Below are 20,015 nucleotides of genomic sequence, written 5' to 3'. Positions count from 1 at the left end.
ATCTACTCGTAAATATTTCGCAGATCCAATTTCACGAAAGTTCAACCTCACTCGGCAGATCCAATTTTCATAGAAGTTTTCCTGACAACTGATTTGACTCTTCATAAATACTTTGTCTATGAAAATGGTGAAAATATCTTCTGGCGAGATCTTGTTCGTCTATTTCGTTTTTTCTGGTGCAAACACGTGGCGAGTAGGTTTTCCGTATCTACAAATTCAACTGTAGGATGACTCCATAGCAGTGGATAAAATCTTGTCCAATTGGGGAACTGAACTTCCATTAGTCAGTAAGATTGTTTCCATAATTTTGAATTTTTATCGTGTACTGTGATTTTAGTTTCGGCTTCCAATATTAATTATTTACCAACAACGGAGGACACAACATAGAAATTTTATATATATGAAAACAAAACACAATCATAAACGTTGAAATGCATTACGTGACTTATTCAAACCTAAGTTAACCCATGCTATACAGAGTTTCTTAAGATGTTTACTTTATGATAACCGATTACTTGTGTTAAACTATAGATTGTTATACCTGTATTTGAAGTTCGTCGACACCTTAGCGATTGTTTTTTTTCTTTTTCACACAATCAATGTTTGAGCTAGCAACCGTGTCCCATTGCTGGCTCTTGCTCATGAACTAATAAAAGTGGTAGAAGAACTAGATGCTCGCCCAGTCATACACTCGCTCTCCTTGCAAATAAGTTTGGAAGAAAGCTTCAAGAAAGTCTTTTGCCTTCATCCTCCTATACTTTCTAGGATTGCTCTCGTCGATCAACGCGGCAACGGGTTCGATTTCCTGATCCATATGTGGTAAATAAAACATAGCCACAGAAATTCTCGTCCGTTCTGTATTTGTTACTGCCCTATGTAAAGGGCTCTTGAAGATTCCATTACTCATTATCTGCAATAGATCCCCAATGTTGACAAGCAGAGCTCCAGGCATGCATGGAACACTAACCCACTGATCATATTTATGAACTTGAAGACCTCTTACTTCAGGGTCTTGCAGAAGAAAAGTTATTGCTCCTCCATCTGTATGAGCTTTTAATCCGTAAACAAGATCTGGTCTAGAACAAGGAGGATAGAAACTAAACCTTGTGTACACATACTGTCGATCACCCAGCTGGTTGAGGAAGTCATCGTCTTCCAATCCTAATGATTTTGCCATTTCCTTTAAAATGATTTCTGATACTGATCTCACCTGAACGCTATATTCATCCAATGTTCTCCTGCAGATCAGCACACACAATTACTAATGATTATACTCGGAAAAAAAAAAAATTACATTTCAGTTTTTTTGTCTGTTACGTTGTTAGTACCTGAAATTCAATGGAGAATCATCACCAGGCCAGTAGCGAAGACGGTCAGACCAGTCGAGAACCTGACCATTAATATTTGCTCCCATGGAATCACTCCCAAATCCCTGTAAGTCAAATATTTCATCGTCTTTAGATAGCGCGTACCTTTGCTTCTCTTCAACAGGAAGATCAAAGAACTTCTTGGAAATATTATACATATCATCGAGTAAATTTTGCGGAATACCATGCCCTACTGCCTGAAAGTCCATAAGCCAAAAGAAGACTAAACACATTTAAAATATCCTTTAAATTTAGTGAGGTAAAGCAGTAGATATGGAATGAGCACAAAAAAATTAAACCTGAAACATGCCCCATGAATTCAAAGCAGACTTTAACTTCCCCATCTCTTCTTCTTTCTCTTCAATGGATGCGTTGGACGTTAAACGACTAATATCAATTATCGGAACTGATAACGAATCATCCGTAGTTACCTGATTCCCTTTATCATTAACATTTTTATGGAAATATTTTGGTGGCGGTTCTTCTCCACTAGTTGCTAGTTCTTGGACATACTTCAACTGTGCAGTACTCTGTGACTGCGATGGTGATGATAGGACTCCCTTCGTATCCATGATTTCAATTTAATTTCAGTCTCTGATCGGATTCAAAATAAAGGAAAGAGTGGTTATAATTCGATTTTCTTTTTGTGAAGGTTGTGCTACCATATATGTGGTTCATATACATATACTAGCTGGGTTCAAGTAGGAGGCTACACGTATACATATGACACCGATGATTAATCGGATAATATTGCTGTGTTGTTAATCAAAAGGCAGAAAAAACAAAACCCACTTACATCATTGGAAATTAATACTACATATATTGCAGCTAACATGATTGTCAGCATGTTAGTATGATTCCTGGATATATACGTAACCCCTTGCAGAAACGAATAGTCTGTAGCGTACCAATTACAACTACAAGAAGAATGCAAGATAACTAGCATCAAGTTGCCTTCTCTCTGATAAATCAGAACCTAACTTCAATTGAAGCAATTTTAGTTTTTCATTACATGAGTTCGGGAGAGAAGAATGATTGGTCTTTAATAGACCAATCCTTACTAACTGTATCAACGGCTAATAATACTTCATAACTCACTAAGAACTCGAGGAAATGACTCTATGATTATTAGACCCTATTTGAGCTTAGTTACACCATCAATAGTTAGTGAGGAATGTAATGTTGTGCATAGTGAAACCTGTGGAACATGACACTGCCCCTCCCATTTAGAGATCCTTGTCCTCAAGGATAAAATCCGGAAACTGAGCTTGGATGTGAGCAGCATCCTCCCATGTGGAATTTGCTAGATCTGAGTTACACCACTGCACTAAGACTTGTGGAATTTGAGATGTGTCTCTGACAGTAGTTCTAGTGTCCAAAATAGCAGCAGGTTCAATGACAAACTGTCCTGCATGGTCCACCAATGCTAGTTAAGGTGATAGAACTACCTGCAAGCCTATTTTCTTCTGTAACTGAGAGACATGAAAGACTGGGTGTATCCTAGACCCTACAGGAAGTTTCAGTTTATAAGCAACAACTCCACTTCTTTGTAGGACTTCAAAGGGGCCAAAGTATTTGGCAGACAACTTGAGATTCCTTTTTATAGCAACTGGAGTTTTCCTATAAGCCTGGAGCTTCAAGAATACCAGGTCACCTACCTCAAAGTTTCTGTCAGATCTCTTTTTATCTGCAAAGAATTTTATTCTGCTTTGTTCCTTGGAGAGTTCTTCTTTGAGCAGTTGCAGGATAATGTCCCTCTCTTGTAAATAGTTGTCAACAGTTGCAACAAAAGTATAAGTAGGAATAGGGAAAACCAAGTGAGGTGGAGCATACCCATACAATTCTTGAAAGGAAGACATCTTCAAGCTGGAGTGGTAGTTGGTGTTAAACCACCATTCAGCTAAGGCTAACCATTGGACCCACTGTTTAGGATGAGAGCTTGTCATGCACCTCAAGTATTGTTCAACACAGGAATTTGTTGTTTCAGTGTGGCCATCAGTTTGATAATGGTAGGCATAACTGAGCTTTAATGTGGTGCCCAAAGTCTTGAATAGTTCTTGTCAGAATTGGTTGATGAAGATTTTATCTCTGTCACTGACAATGGAACTAGGAAGTCCATGGAGCTTGAACACATGAGCAAGGAACTCCTTAGAAACTGTAATAGCAGTGAATGGTTGTCCAAGGGAAATAAAGTGGCTATACTTAGTCAGTCTATCCATAACTAATAAGATGACATTCTTTTTAAAAGATATTGGAAGTCCCTTTATGAAATCTAAATGCAGTGTCAGTTATAAGAAGGGGTTATAGAAGACCACCTGGAAGTGAGTTTTCTCCCTTGTTCCATTGGCACACATCACAAGTTGTGACAAGCTGAATGATATCAGTCTTCATATTAGGCTAAAAGAAGGAGGTTCTAGCCCTGTGATAAGTACCATTGTAGCCAGAATGGCCTCCAACAGCAGAGGCATGTAAGGAATGTAATATGGAAGATCTGAGAGCAGTACCTGAGCCAATATAGAGTCTCCCCTTAAATCTTAAAGGCCCTGAGTTGGAGTAACAGTGAGTTGAGTAATAAGTTGTTGTGCTGCTGTGTCTGACTCATAGCTAGAATGAATGTCCTGCACCCACTGAGGCTGAGATAATGACAACGATGAGCAATAGGCAGTAGGAAATCTAGATAAGGCATCAACAGACTGATTTTCCAACCCTTTTTTGTACTTAATGACATAGTCAAAACCCATTAATTTGACTAAAATTTTTGCTGTAAAGCAGTATACAATTTCTGGTCCATTAGATACTTCAAACTCTGATGGTCAGTATGAATGATAAACTGTTGACTGCTCAAATAGTTCTTCCATTTTTGAACATCCATGACAATGCCCAAAAATTCTTTCTCATAGGTAGATAAAGCTAATGCCTTAGGACCCAATGGTTTGCTCAGGAAGGCAATGGGTTTACTATTCTGCATGAGCACAACACCAACCCTTTTTGAACAAGCATCAGTTTCTAAAATAAATGGGTGAGAGAAATCAGGTAGAGCCAATAATGGTGCTGAAGTCATAGCAGTTTTGATGGAAGAGAAGGCATGAGTGGCAGCATCAGTCCATGCAAAAGAATCCTTCTTGAGCATATCAGTTAGTGGCTTGCAAATATGTCCATAATTTTTAATAAACTTGCGGTAGTAGCCTGTAAGCCCTAAGAATCCTCTGATCTGCTTCAGTGTTTGTGGTTAGTGCCAATTAACCATAGTTGCAACCTTGTCAGGGTCTGCAACAACACCATTGGCAGTGATAATATGGCCAAGGTACTCGAGTTTTGGTTGAGCAAAGGCACATTTGGATAACTTGGAAAATAGAGAATGCTTCCTTAATAAGGCTAATGTAAGCTACAAGTGCTCCATATGTGCTTCAATGGATGGTTTATAAACTAAGATATCGTCAAAGAATACAAGTACAAATTTACGAAGATATGGTTGAAACACCTCATTCATGAGGGATTGAAATGTCGCAGAGGAATTAGTAAGCCCAAATAGCATGAACCTGAATTCGTATTGGCCATGATGAGTGAGAAAAGCAGTCTTGGGAATGTCTGGTGCATAAACTCTGATTTGGTAGTAACCTAAACGAATATTTATCTTTGAAAACACCACAGAACCATTCAACTCATCTAACAATTCTTTTATAAGAGGAATTGGGAATTTATCTTTGACAGTAATGTCATTGAGTTTACGACAATCGACACAGAAACGCCAAGTTCCATCTTTCTTCTTGACTAGGAGAATAGGAGAAGCAAATGGACTATGGCTGTGTTGTATCACACCAGAGGATAGCATTTCAGAAACTAAGGACTCTACCACAGACTTATGTACATAAGGGCACTTATATGGCCTTTGAGAAGTTGGGTAAGACCCATTTTTGAGTGGAATTTTTGATCAAGTGACATAAAAGGAGGAAGTCCAGTATGTTCTGCAAAAACATCTGAAAAGGTTTCTAAACGAGCAGATACTGCAGGTGGTGGTGGAAGCATAGGGGTTGTAGAAATAGAGAAAAATTAGCCAATGAGGGTAGGGGTGATAGGACCCGGAGATACCTATATGTAATAACCGCAATCGCACGGTGTCTATAGTATAGACAGAGGACAGTACAGGTCGTTCCCACGAGGAGCAGCGGAAATACTGTTATCAACATCTCTAATAAATTAACCGAAAATGATGTTTTTGGATTTTTGGAATTAAGAATTAAAAAAAAAAGAAACAAAAGAAATGAAAATTAATAAAACACAATGAGAAGGAGCCGGTAATCAGGGTCTATGGATTCCACTACTATTTATAATTATGCACCGAAAAGATCTCTAATTACAAATATATGTTTATAGCTTTGTTCAATTGCAAAATCTATTATTTATATAATTTCAGATCATAAACTCGCATCTCCTAAGTATATCCCATCAAATTTATAAGCATGACCTATCAAATTCTAATGACGAGAAAATTATCGAAAATATAATTTATAGTTTCAAAATTATTATTTGCTTCGTCTAAGCATAACCCATCAAAAGAATTAACCTAAGCATGAATTATCAAACATTAAAAAATACAATTGTAAACTATATGAATTTATGAATTTAGGCTAATGCATTATACAAAGCGGTGTGCGACAACTCACATTCTAATAAAATAAATAAACATAATTATAGACTTCAAGATTCATTTTTATAGCTTAACACCAATATAATTCCAATTTATTTCATAATGGTCTATGCTCAAAGTAGCTTTCTCCATGAACCCTAGTTACAAAGAGTCTAGCAATACATGACTTTCTCAAAAGCCACAAACATATCAAAAAGAATCAACGACAAAATCAAAACGAAATTGGAATAATGAAACTTCAAACCCTTGTTTCGTGTAGATAGCTCCTCTCCGTCGTCCAAACTGGCAGAACACTGTATTTCCCAGCTGTGGCTCTCCAACCAGCCTCCACTTTCCTTTTATCTCTTCCTTTCGCCCATGCCCCAAAAAAAAATGCAAATCTTCCATTCCATTAATCAGTGGATATTCGGATCTCATTTCCCCCAAATGAAAACTTACTGCATCATACTCATGAGGTCAACCAATTAGTGATCGCCACATGTCCAAATATTAAGTAATTCAAAATTTGAGAAGATTAATTTCCTTCCCAGTCCCCACTTCCATAACTATGACATCTTATGAGCACATGATCTGATATTCTCATTTCATATACAAGGTAATAATTTCTCTTTTGTCATTGTTCCCATTTAATTGGATATCTTCTTTCAGCAAAATATATATTATAGTATCAATCGACAATTAAAGAGAATAAAATGTCATTTACCTCATACATTTATGCAAACGGGACCCACTTTATTTTCTTCTTCTATTTATATTATAGAAATGGAATTAAAATATATATCCCATAATATCATTTGTGGCATGATCATTATTAGGCAATGAAAATAGATTCTCGTCTGAATGGAAAGAAATTCGTCCAAATCTCATTTTTCTGCTCCCAATGTTTGACAGCCACCCCATTTTGTAGTCAAGCACACCAAATTGCATCATTACGTCATAAATTAATTTCATTAACTAAGTTAAACTCAATTAATCTAAACGATCCGTGAACCATTTTCTCCTTTTGAGTCTCGAGTAATTATGGTGATTTTTTGTTGTCGCAAATATCATTTTAGCTTCACATTTCTCCATTTATCTTGGGATGATCGGATTTGCTTATATTTCCTGCAAACGACTCAGAACAATCTTATTAGCGAAATAATGAGGCCTAGATAGTGTAATTATGGGTGTAATTGTGTCGCACTCAGGTGCTTATCAAATTCCCCCACACTTGCATTTGGCTAGTCCTCGAGCAAAGCAAAACAAAACAAAACAAGACCCTCTCCACAGCTAGTTTTTTTTTAAGACCCGCTGAACAACTGATCATATGAAAAATCTTAAGACCCGCACAACAGCTGGTCATAAATTGATGAGAAAACAAAAGAATAAACCCTCTCAATATCTGGTCATAAGAACCCTACAATGGACCCGCTAAACAACTGATCATAATAAAAAAAAATTATTTAAAAATATAAATATATTTTGATTAATAGAAATGGATTTAAACTGCAGATTTTTGGTTGGAAGCCGAGCAACAAGCTGAGCACCAACCCCTTTCTGAATAACAACACCCAACTTATGAAAAATAAAACTTCATAATCCACTACCAGAGTCATTGCTAACTAACCCATTTTTCAGACGCTTGAAAAAACAAATAAAATCCTCACTAATCTCTCTTAAAATAGTAAAAGCCAAGACACCCAAACCGTAACCATGAGAAACACAATCAGACAAATATTTAGTACGCTTGCGCGAAATTGCTCTCGAAATAGCCTGGCCCAGAATAAAAGAACGAATACCATCACCAGTGAAGGGTGAGACACCTGTGACATCCATACACACATCTTGGCCGTTTTCCCAATTGAACACAAGGATATCGACTGGGCGTAAGTCCTTGTTAGCATATGATAAAATACCCATGTTCGCTTCCTTGAGTGCAGGTACACAAGCTTTGTAACAGATGTCGGTAGCTAGATCACGAACTAAGTCATGACGAAACTTAATCCCAACGTCCTTAGCACAATGAAGCGCATGATCGCCGAAAATATCCATAGGTTTATTGCAACAGGAGCATAATCCACCTTCGACGAACAAAGGAATACCAAGACGATAACAAACTATAGCCTTGAATTGCCGTGGACCAAGGCACTGACCAAGTCCACTAATAGGGACAGCCAAAAGATAATCCTGAGAATGTTTGATCTGGTTACACTGCCATAGCATTGAATCTCTTGCAGATAAAGTAAACTCGACAGGGATTCGCTTCTTGACTGCGTCAAAATAAGTAACTGCCAGGGAGTGCATAGAAGGGGGGAGGGGGGGGGGGGGGGGGGGCAGTTTTATCGACGCAATAAGTAGAAGGAAAATCACACACCTGAGTAAATTTCGGAAGAGCTAAGTTGTAGGAAGTACCATTGACGGTTTGGAATAAACTACTAAGTATCACTTTCCGCACCAAGGTCGTCTGACTCTGAGAGGAAAGATAACAGTAGGTGCGAGTGTCTGTCATAGTGTAAATACCGAGGCCACCATCTTTGATAGGTAGAGAAGCTAATATCTATTGCAAAGGACCGAAACCAGCACCATGTACCGTTATCAGAATCCTCAAATACTTGAGTAACTGATCGCCAAAGAGGTCGGTGGCTTGTTGTAAAGCAGCAGGATTGGTAGTCTAGAGACACCGACACAGTTACAAAGCAGCAACATCTCACTCTGAGGTTCCTTGAGTTTTTTGATAGCCGACATTAGCTGAATAGTCTTGTTCACCATACCCACAGCCATGTCGCTCATGAAATCCATGTCCAAACTCACAAACCCACCCAAAAGTTTAACACCTTTGGTAGGCCTCCCAATGTATTTGGGGAAAACACCTTCCTCGAGGCTACGTGGATCAGGTGTAGGCCAAAAAACCTCAGTTTTCTTGATGTTGAGATGCAAGCCTCTATCTGGTCCTTCAGGTTCTATAATTTGCAAAGATTTGGCAACCTCCAACGTGTCGCCGACAATAGTGCCATCATCAAGATACCAAGCGTGTAAATCGAGCTTACGACGAGAAGCAATGGACTTCACTAAAGGATGAAGAGTCAGAGCAAACAGAAGGGGACCGAGAGGATCACCTTGCTGAACTCCCAATGAAGAAGACAAGATGTACTGGTCATAATAGAGTTTAGCAGGCCTAGCATAACAGAACTCAACCCAGTGAGAAATACCTGGACAATGAAGTCGAACCTCTCTAATAAGATGAGACCTGCACACCATATTGAAAGCATTCGAGAAGTCGATAAGCAACATTTACATTTTATCCGAGTGCCCTCTCAACTCCAACAAACCATTTACAGCATGAAGTATACTTTCTCCCCCAACTGGCACACCAACCCCAAACTGATGATCTCCTAAGTAGGAAGACATGGCCTTGCAAACGGATAATGCGTCTCCCTTAGAGACCAAACGTCGCCAGATAGTGCCTACCGCAATGGGCCTTAACCCACCACCAGGTTTGAGTAAAGGCGTGAGAGGTTCACTGGCGATGAGATCCCCCAAAACCTTAGGACACTTTCCATCCAACCAAAGGTTGACCACTCCTGTGATCAAATCCAACAAATCATTTGCCACTGCCGCTGCTGCACCACTCAAAACGTCAACCAGATATTGCGCACGCAAGCCATCACGACCACAAGAAGTTCCTCTAAGGAAACTCTTTATAGAACAACGAACAGCCCGTGAATCAACCGTGACCGGATCACAACAAAAATATTCCTCTGGAATAGAAGGAGGTGGAGCTGCAGGATGCTTAGATTGTAATTCAAATAACGTGTTCTCACTGCGAGGAGCAACACCGTTCGAAGACAATACACGAGTCGCCTCCGCATAATGTCCAAATTCGATCTTCCTTCGGCAAGCACTTAAGTTGGCCATATCCGACTTCTTCTCACTATCTTTTTTGGTGCTTTGATGATGACTCGGCGATTGAAGCAACTTTGTAATCAACTTATAACATCCCCCTGGTTCTTTCAAAACCAACAAGGCGTGTTGAATGGACGCTACCTGCAGTCGCTTACGATTGCTAGACTTTTCATCAGCTTTAGGTCTGCAATGTACCATCGTGCAAATGGGGAGGAGGAGTAAAAGGATCCAAGCAGTTATATCCAAAGGTTTATACAGCACACTATCTAAGCGGACTTTAATAGTGCGGGAGAGACTCAATCTGCACTTATGAGGGATGCTACAGACCGTAGGAAAATGGCGCTGGAAAACATCACAAATCAGGTCAGGGGTTAGAGAAAAAACCTCATCAGCCAACGCCTTATCATCTCCACTGGCAGGGACAATATCAATGGAAGCAGCAGCATGTTTGATCAGCACATGAGAGATTACAGGCCTGTCGATACCGTGAAGAAGAAAATCTGCAGAACTGCCATTAAAGGGACCTGCAATGGTCTCTCAATGAACACTCTTTCCTTTGCAGGGAGACTTCCAGGCATGAAGGGCCATGCAACAGCTTCAAAGCCACATGCTTAACTACTGCAACAAATCTTCCCAGGCACTGAAAACCTCAATATCTTCAGAGATGATAGCTCTGCAATGTTCTCCATTAGCTTTCGAGAAAGAATGTCTAACTTGCAGATGTTGCAGGATAGAACCTCTAGCATAACCCCTTCCATTAACTCCATTCTGGTAACTGTCACATTTTCTGAAAGGGCAATTCACATAACCATTTAGAGAATTCGAATCAGTTGATGGAGAAACCATTGTCCGAGGTGATGAAGGAGGTTTAAGGCCAGATCGAGGAGCAGAACTTGCTGATGCAGACATGGCTGAAGGTTGAACTTAACAAAGAAGAAAAACCCTAAACGAAAAGAAAAATCCTAGGCAAAAACAGGAAAGGGAAAAACTGCTAAGAAAAAACTCGTGGAAGCAAAACGAGGAATGAATGAAAATGAGAAGGAAAAGCGATCAAAAACAACAAACAATACGGATGAGACCAATCCGATGGAGATCCCTGGATTTCAATCGCCATGGCTCGTCGCCGAAGCTCATCGCCGGAGGAGAGAGAAATTAAATGTAAAATTATTTATTTTTTTTTTATATTTTTTTTGACCCGCTCAACAACTGGCCATAATATACGTACAAACCTACAATAGACCCGCTCAACAGCTGGTCATAAATTGCAAGAAAATTCCTGAAAAAGAAAAGTAAAAAGTTAACCACTCCCCACACTTAAACATGTAATTGAGTCATCCAACGTAAAAATTAAGATGGAAAATTCATAAAATGCGAAAATAAACAAATAAAAATAAAATAAGAAAATAGAAATACCTACTGGAAGGTACATAAAGGATCCCCAAAAATTAACAATCTGAAAATTTGGGGATCAACCCAAAATACAATATTTACAAATGGCAGCTTCTCACTTATATTATGATTCCTTGAAGAAGGTCAAACTATCAAAAACAAAGGAGAATCCCTAAACCAAGTTTTTACTGCACAAGCAAGTGCGTAAAGAACATAGTATGGGGATACTATTTGGACTGAGGAAATATCAATTGGCTCATGCACGGTATCAGGAACAGGCAAGTCCTCTGGGTACTTGGATGCATAGTAATCCAACAAAACCTTAGAAACACACAATTCTAACCCTAAATTAGATAAATTTTGGAAGTCTAGGGGTCTAGAAACAACCTCTAAGTCGGGTGAATGATCTTGTGAGATAGATGCATCTACGGAATTAGGTAAATCATCCACACAAGCATCCACAGGGTCATCTACATGTTCTGTCTAGAACATATATTCACTACTAGACTGATCATCATCACCATATAATCTTTGGCATTCCAAAACTTCCAATCTTTGTTCCAAACTAGGTGGTGTGTGTTTATAATACTTCTCATATATCATATTAGGTGATTCTTCACTTACCATATGTGGAGAAAAAACTCCATACCGTTGCCTATGCATATATTCACCAAGCGTCATCTCAGATGAGGTTGCCTGATAATCTGAACTTCTACGCTTGATGTCTCCTGAGAAAGAATCATCATCCTTAAAAAGGTACCTGAAATAAAATTCTAAAACGGAAACGAAGTCAAATGGACCTAAAAATCCTAAAAATAATATACAAAAATATTAAAAATAAATAAAATAAAAACATAACTATTTACAAAATCAAAAATACTAATCACAATATTCCACAACCGCTCCCCGGCAGCGGCGCCAAAAACTGAAAGGATCCGGAGATACCTATATATAATAACCGTAATCGCACGGTGTCTATAATATAGACAGAGGCAAGTACATGTCCTTCCCACGAGGAGCAGCGGAAATATTGTTATCAATATCTATAATAAATTACCAGACAATGATGTTTTTGGATTTTTGGAATTAAGAATTTAAAAAAAAAAAGCGAAACAAAAGAAGTGATAATTAATAAAACGCAATGAGAAGGAGACGGTAACCAGGGTCTATGGATTCCACTACAATTTATAATTATGCACCGAAAAGAACTCTAATTCCAAATATGTGTTTATAGCTTTGTTCTATTGCAACACCTATTATTGATATAATTTCAGTTCATAAACTCGCATCTCCTAAGTATAGCCCATCAAATTTCTAAGCATGACCTATCAAATTCTAATGACGAGAGAATTATTGAAAATATAATTTATAGATTCACAATTATTATTTGCTTCGTCTAAGCATAACCCATCAGAAGAATTAACCTAAGCATGAATTATCAGATACTAACAAATACAATTGCAAACTATATGAATTTATGAATTTAGGCTAATGCATCATACAAAGCCGGTGTGCAACAACTCATATTCTAATAAAATCAATAAACATAATTATAGACTTAAAGATTCATTTTTATAGCTTAACACCAATATAATTCCAATTTATTTCATAATGGTCTATGCTCAAAGTAGCTTTCTCCATGAACCCTAGTTACAAAGAGTCTAGCAATACATGACTTTCTCAAAAGCCACAAACATATCAAAAAGAATCAACGACAAAATCAAAACGAAATTGGAATAATGAAACTTCAAACCCTTGTTTCGTGTAGATAGCTCCTCTCCGTCGTCCAAACTGGCAGAACACTGTATTTCTCAGTTACGCTCTCCAACCAGCCTCTACTTTTCTTTTATCTCTTCCTTTCGCCCATGCCCCTAAAAAATGCAAATCTTGCACTCCATTAATTAGTGGATATTCGGATCTCATTTCCCCCAAATGACAACTTATTGCATCATACTCATGAGGTCACCAAATTAGTGATCGCCACGTGTCCAAACATTAAGTAATTCCAAATATGAGAAGATAAGTTTCCTTCTCAGTCCCCACTTCCATAACTATGACATCTTATGAGCACATGATCTGATATTCTCATTTCATATACAAGATAATAATTGCTCTTTTTTCATTGTTCCCATTTAATTAAATATCTTATTATAGTAAAATATATATTATAGTATCAAATCGACAATTAAGGAGAATAAAATGTCATTTACCTCGTACATATATGCAAACGGGAACCACTTTATTTTCTTTTTTTCTTTATATTATATCAAAGGAATTAAATATATATCACATAATATCATTTGTGGCATGATCATTATTAGGAAATGAAAATAGATTCAGTCCGAATGGAAAGAAAGCCATCCACATCATTTTTCTGCTGCCAATGTTTGACATCCACCCCATTTTGTAGTCAAGCACACCAAATTGCATCATTACGTCATAAATTAATTTCATTAACTAATCTAAACTCAATTGATCGAGACGATCCGTGAACCATTTTCTCCTTTTGAGTCTCGAGTAACTTTGGTGATTTTTTGTTGTCGCAAACACCATTTTAGGTTCACATTTCGCCATTTATCTTCGGATGGTCGGATTTGCTTATATTTCCTGCAAATGACTCAAAACAATCTTATTAGCGAAATAATGAGGCCTATCTAGTGTAGTTATGGGTGTAATTGTGTCGCACTCACGTGCTTATCAAGGGGTATTACTCTTGATAAACTTCTTTAAAGAAGAACCACTAATGAGACTTAGAGAAGGTTTAGAAGAGTTACCCTGAATTGTAACTGGACTGCCTTGATGCAGTAAGGAAATGCTCAGCTGACTGAAGTTAAAAGTAACATCACCAAGTTTGTGCAACCAATCAGCGCCTAATACAATGTTACAACCGCCTAGAACAAGGGCTCGTAAATTTGCAAAGAATTAATTCCCTTGCATTTCCCAGTTGAGGTGTTGGCAGATACCTTTGCTGATGACGCTGTCCCCATTAGAAACTGTAACAAGCATTGAACCAGTTGGAGAGACATGAAGGCCCAATTTGGAAGTTAATGCAGCATCAATGAAACTATGGGTACTGCCTGTATCAATAAGGACAACCACAGGATTCTTGTTAAGATGACCAGAAATTCTGATAGTGTGAGGAGCAATATTCCCTATCAAGGCATGTAAAGAAATCTCGATTGTGGAGTCAGAAGACGAAGAAGATACATCAGATATTTCTTTAGTTGATAATGTTCCATGCTCCTCTATGTCTTCATCAGCAATTAACATAAATAGTTGTTGAGTTTTACATCTGTGATCCTGTCTGTAAAACTCATCACAATTATAATAAAGCCCTTTATCTTTCCTAACCTGCATTTGTGCATGAGTAAGTCTCTTAATAGGAGGAAGAGAATTGTCTGGTGAAGTTTTAATGGGAGTAGTAGGGTGAGTCACAATGGGTGATGATGAGGAAGTATTGTTCTTAGAAAATGTAGAGGATGGAGTGAAAAAGGGTTTGATGGTTGATGGTGGGTGGGAAACAGAAAGTGGTGAGGGTCCAAAGGGTTTAGAGAAGGATTTAGTGTATTTAGGCTGGGCATGCATAAAAGCCTGTTGCATTCTATCCAGATAAAAAGCTGTTGTAGTATTATCAGGTTTGAGCATTTGCACTACTGTACGGATCTCCTCTTTTAAACCACCAATGAAACTCAGAGTGTAAAAACTCTCAGGTAAATAAATATTGTTAGCTACCATGAAGCTTTTATAATGTTCCCAAAGATCATAGTAATCCTCTACAGTGGTAGTTTAGAACAGTTTATTGAATCTACCAACATAATTATCCTGAGCAATATCTTCAAATCTAGCACATAAATCATGAATAAAAGTATCTCATGAAATGAATTCTTTACACTGCTGATAGTTTAAAAACCATGGATCTACTGAAGAATCAAAATGAATTGCAGCCATATCAACACGCTCATCATCAGGAAATTTATGTAAACTGAAATATCGTTCGCATTTGAGAGCCCAACCACGGGGATTAGTACCATTAAATCTTGGAAAATATACTTTGGGAGTACGATAGAACTTACGAGACTCAACGTGAGAGAGATTATGAATCATCAGCTAAAATCCTGTAATGGAATTATTCAGATCTGGTTGAGGAATCTCGGATGAAGACTGATATGGAGGTGAATTCGAGTGTTGCGCAGGATCAAGTAAACTAATAATAAGATTCATCTTGGTACCAAAGGATTGAATCTCAGATTTAATCTCAGTGATTGAATCTGTGTGTTGATCAACAATGGTGTAAATTTCTTGAAGTTTTTCTTTGGTGGCCATGGTTAAAGGTTCCAGGATGGAGTCTGATACCAATTTTAGCGTACCAATTACAACTACAAGAAAAATTTAAGATAACTAGCAGCAAGCTGCCTTCTCTCTAATAAATCAGAGCCTAACTTCAATTGAAGCAATTTTAGTTTTTCATTACATGAGTTCAGGAGAGAAGAATGATTGATCTTTAATAGACTAATCCTAACTAACTGTATCAACGGCTAATGATACTTCATAACTCACTACAGAACTCGAGAAAATGACTCTAGGATTATTGCACCTTATTTGAGCTTAGTTACACCCATTTAATAGTTAGTCAGGAATGTAATGTTGTGTATAGTGAAACCTGTGGAACATGACATAGTCAGCAAAAACGATTTGGTAGCAGCTTAGTCCAGGTTCGGATTCAGATGAGCAGATCAATTTAATTGGCAAGTGGAAACCACTTATCCAAGAGAGTATGAGTATGATGACTACGTAATACCAACATAAAACTACCGTTCCGTATTTAACCATTTACAACTGAATCCTTTTGTACCCAAGGAGATAGATTCTAGTATTGTTCTTCATTCCGATACTATTTTTGGTAAGTTGCTTCCAATTGATTGTAAGAAATACACCCAATTCAGCGCAGCTTTTACCTGCAATGGGATCTGCAGTGTGGGTGTCACTTTTATTTGGATTTGGAGAAAAATGAAGTTATCACGTATTTTTTTTCTTTTTCTTTTTCTCTTTTTATAAAAAAATTAACACTTAGAAACTCGAAAGAGTTTAAGTATTATGGTAGTACAAAGGCCAGATTAGATCTTCTCGCGTATAAATGAAATTGATTAGATATGTGAGGTTTTCAGCAATCCATTTATCATTAATGATAGAATTGTTGCATAATTTAGAAATTGCAGCAGGCATAATATTATCAAATCTACTAACTAAACTTTAAGACATAGCTTTGAAGTTTATGGGGTTTTGGTAGTGTTTCCAAACGAAGCACTTTTCTTGAATCTTTCTTCTTTAGCTTGAGCATACATTTCCATAATCTTTAGAAGTGTTGGTTTGGAGTCACTTTGAAATTCAATGTTGTGTCCTGTTAATTCTGTAGCCCATTGGAAAGCATTTTCAGTAGCATTGAGTTCAAGTTGTTCTTTTGTTCTCCATCGAGAAGACTCTTGTGAAAAGACAATAGTCCCACATCGCTAGAATCCGCTTAATTAACTTAAATATAATATGGAAGGGCCACTCCACTAATTTCCAATTGGTTTTGAGTTGGATGCACGCATACTTTAACATGGTATCAGAGCTAAGCCCCAGACCCAGACCTGCGTACGCCGGGTGTAGGCCGAGTTACTGGCCGAAGTGTTTAACCGATTTTGTCACTTGTACACCCGAGGTGTAGGAAGATACTGGCCGAGGTGTTACCCACCGATTTAGTCACTCACCTGTACACATGTTACTGATTGACTGATTACTCGTACGTAGGTCCACGTGGTAGGTCGAGTGACTGGCCTTACATGTGAGGGGGCGTGTGAAAGGGAAATAGTCCCACATCGCTAGAATCCTCTTAATTAACTTAAATATAATATGGAAGGGACGCTCCATTCATTACCAATTGGTTTTGATTTGGATGACCGAGTTGGATGCCCGCGGACTTTAACAACTCCCCTCTAGCTTCTGTACAATAACCTACATCATCGACAAGAGTAATACCAATTGTTGAATCACAAATATCATAAATCATTGATATGGCAATGCTAATTCGATATTTCATGAATCATGGATAATTCCAAGTGTCTAAGGTAGTTATTTGTAGGTTTTCATCTGTCATTGAATCATAGTAGAGGGTCTAAGTCAGATTGTAAGTCGTATTTGAAACATTGAGGTAGTCATTTATGTGTTTTACTATTCGAATAGTTATATTCCTACTGTTTTGATCTCTTTTCTCGAAAACTTTGTCACATCTCTGCCCAACCCATTTTGATTACCATTCCTATCCATTTACGAAAACCAGCTGTTAATCCTTCATGACAAGTATGAGAGTTACTTTTCACATAATTCATAAAATTAAGATTATTCCATACTTGACATGCAAAGTTACAATATAAGAACAAATATGAAAGGGATTCATCATGCTCACTACAAAGTAAACAAGTGGTATTTATGTGTGGAAGGATTGCGTCCACTCTCATACAATTGGGAATTATAGAGTGAGCTTCCAAGTAAACAATTTAGGGGAGACTTTCATATTTCAGATATTGTTCCAGCTGGTGTTGGTATTTTTGTTACCATTAAGATTATTATACAGGGAGTTGACAGTGAACTTGTCATTTCTGTTTAGAGTCTAAGTGATTGTATCTTCTCTATCATTCAGAGGGATTTCAATCTGTTTTATCTTAACATTGTTTCTCTATCAAAACATATATTGAGTTTAGTTTCGTCTCAGATTCTTTCCTGGGTGATTAGATCACATACCTGATTGCAGTTGTCAGTTCCCGTTGATGGTTTCAGAAGAGTATGTCTCTTGTCTGGTATCCAAAAGTCAGTCCAAATATTTATTTTGTCACATTTACCTTGCTACTACCCAAAGGATGTGATTTTGAATTTCTCCGATACCTGATTTAATACCTTTCTATATCCAACTATCGGTAAACTGTTATAAGTTAGCATCTGGTAGACTGTTATAATTTTTTGTATTTTTTTAGATTTACCTACGGTAGACTGTTTATAAGTTAGCATCTTTCCTGTCTTCTCAGTTAATTTTTTAAAAACAAAAATTCTAATGATTTTCATTGACTCTATAGTATAGTTTACGATTAAGTTTCCATAAGTGGTAACAACCTGTGCAGGTTGTATCCGTGGCCTATGGCACTTGATTGATATCAAGTTAAAAATTATCCATCGAAAAATTAAATTAAATAATTGGACCCCTTAAAATTTTTAAGGTATTGAAAATTAGTAGGAAATTATAGGTATTATTATCCAAAAGAGGTCCCTTTTCACTTTGGATCGTATTAATTAGACTTTCATGATCAATTATCAAAATTAATTAAAAGTTGATCAAAACTATCAAACTTAAATCATTGAGAACCAGCAATAATTCAAGAACGTCAACGAGAAAGGCAAACTTTTTTAATCAGATATGAAGGAAGAAAGAAGACACAACGGTTTGTGAATTGGATGCAACCAAATATATCATCATGGAACACGTCAACACGTCCAATGCTCAAGTGGGCCCTAAATGCTTACTTGTGCAGATGAATTAGAAAATTAGCATACCCCAAATTAGTTAAGGCTGTGAATGTCAATATTACTCCTTGCATCCAAGTTTTTTTGTTTTTTTTTATATGGTCAAACTTATATTTACAAAACTAATCTCATACATTGATCACCCCCCAAAACACTCTTAATTTAGGACGATACAACTATGTAATGTTATCTGTAAATTATTTCAAAAATATTGGTCAATCGCATCATATTTCTACTCCATTTTTTGATAAGTTCGCATGAGAGTGTCGTTGTGCCATAAAGGTCCATTGACGACAACATAGCTATAAATGACGAACTTTTTCACTGCATCAAAACTTCAAATCGGAATAAAGATCCCAAGATATTTAAAAAACCTATGACTGCTTGGAATGGAGTTTCATTAAACAAGCTTTCACCACCTTAGGTTTCCCTTCAACCTTCGTGGATTATATTATGATGTGAATATCAACATTAACCTACTCTATTAATATCAATGGAACTACATATGTGTACAACACCCCAACTAGGAGAATAAGGTACGTAGATCCTCTCTCATCTTATATATTTATTATCTGCGTGGAAAAACTATCCACAATTTGGGAATCCTTGAAAACCAGAAAAACATAGAAAGGCACCACATTTCCCAGATGTCCCCATCAATACTACACATCATGTACACGGATGACTAATTGATAAGATATAAAGCAATTCCGGAAGCACCAACCACCTCAAACATCGATCTGCTTCAAGCTTATGGAATTTCAACGGTTCTACACATCAACACATCAAAATCTACAATTATCCATCATGTGAAGCTAGAACAACACCAACTGGATGAACTAAAACAAGCCTTCAATATGCCAGCAACATCGAACATAACATATCTCTCTTTAGCGAAGACGAGCAAAATCGCCATATTAAAGCTAATCGATGCACCATAGTAGTTGGATTTCGCGATACTTAGTTATAGCCAAGAGAAACAGATTACCATAATAAATGTCCTTACTATATGTTGGCTTGATTTGCCTACTGGGCTTGTAGTTTAGTTTCTAGTTTGGAGCATTTGGGCTTGTATTTTTTTATTTTGTTAGGCACTTTGGATTTGTATTTGAACCCTGATTTTGGGCATACTGAAATCTTACTAGGCATATTACATAAAGACAAAAAAGATTGTG

At 37.4% G+C, this 20,015-nt stretch overlaps 1 protein-coding gene across 1 annotated transcript; it reads right to left on the bottom strand.

Annotated features, from left to right (window-relative positions):
• Positions 1–473: 473 nt before the first annotated feature.
• LOC113280819 (codeine O-demethylase-like) lies at positions 474–1,939 on the bottom strand. The gene is made up of 3 exons (XM_026529398.1): positions 1,667–1,939; positions 1,329–1,564; positions 474–1,238 (listed from the first exon to the last, which is right to left on the bottom strand). The coding sequence occupies exons 1-3, from the start codon at positions 1,937–1,939 to the stop codon at positions 668–670; spliced, it is 1,080 nt and encodes a 359-aa protein (XP_026385183.1). The 3' UTR covers positions 474–667.
• Positions 1,940–20,015: the final 18,076 nt, after the last annotated feature.

The sequence above is a fragment of the Papaver somniferum genome, chromosome 5 (assembly GCF_003573695.1).
Source record: "Papaver somniferum cultivar HN1 chromosome 5, ASM357369v1, whole genome shotgun sequence".
Lineage (NCBI taxonomy): Eukaryota > Viridiplantae > Streptophyta > Magnoliopsida > Ranunculales > Papaveraceae > Papaver > Papaver somniferum.
Note: the sequence above shows the minus strand (reverse complement) of the source record. Positions and strands in the feature narration are given on the sequence as shown.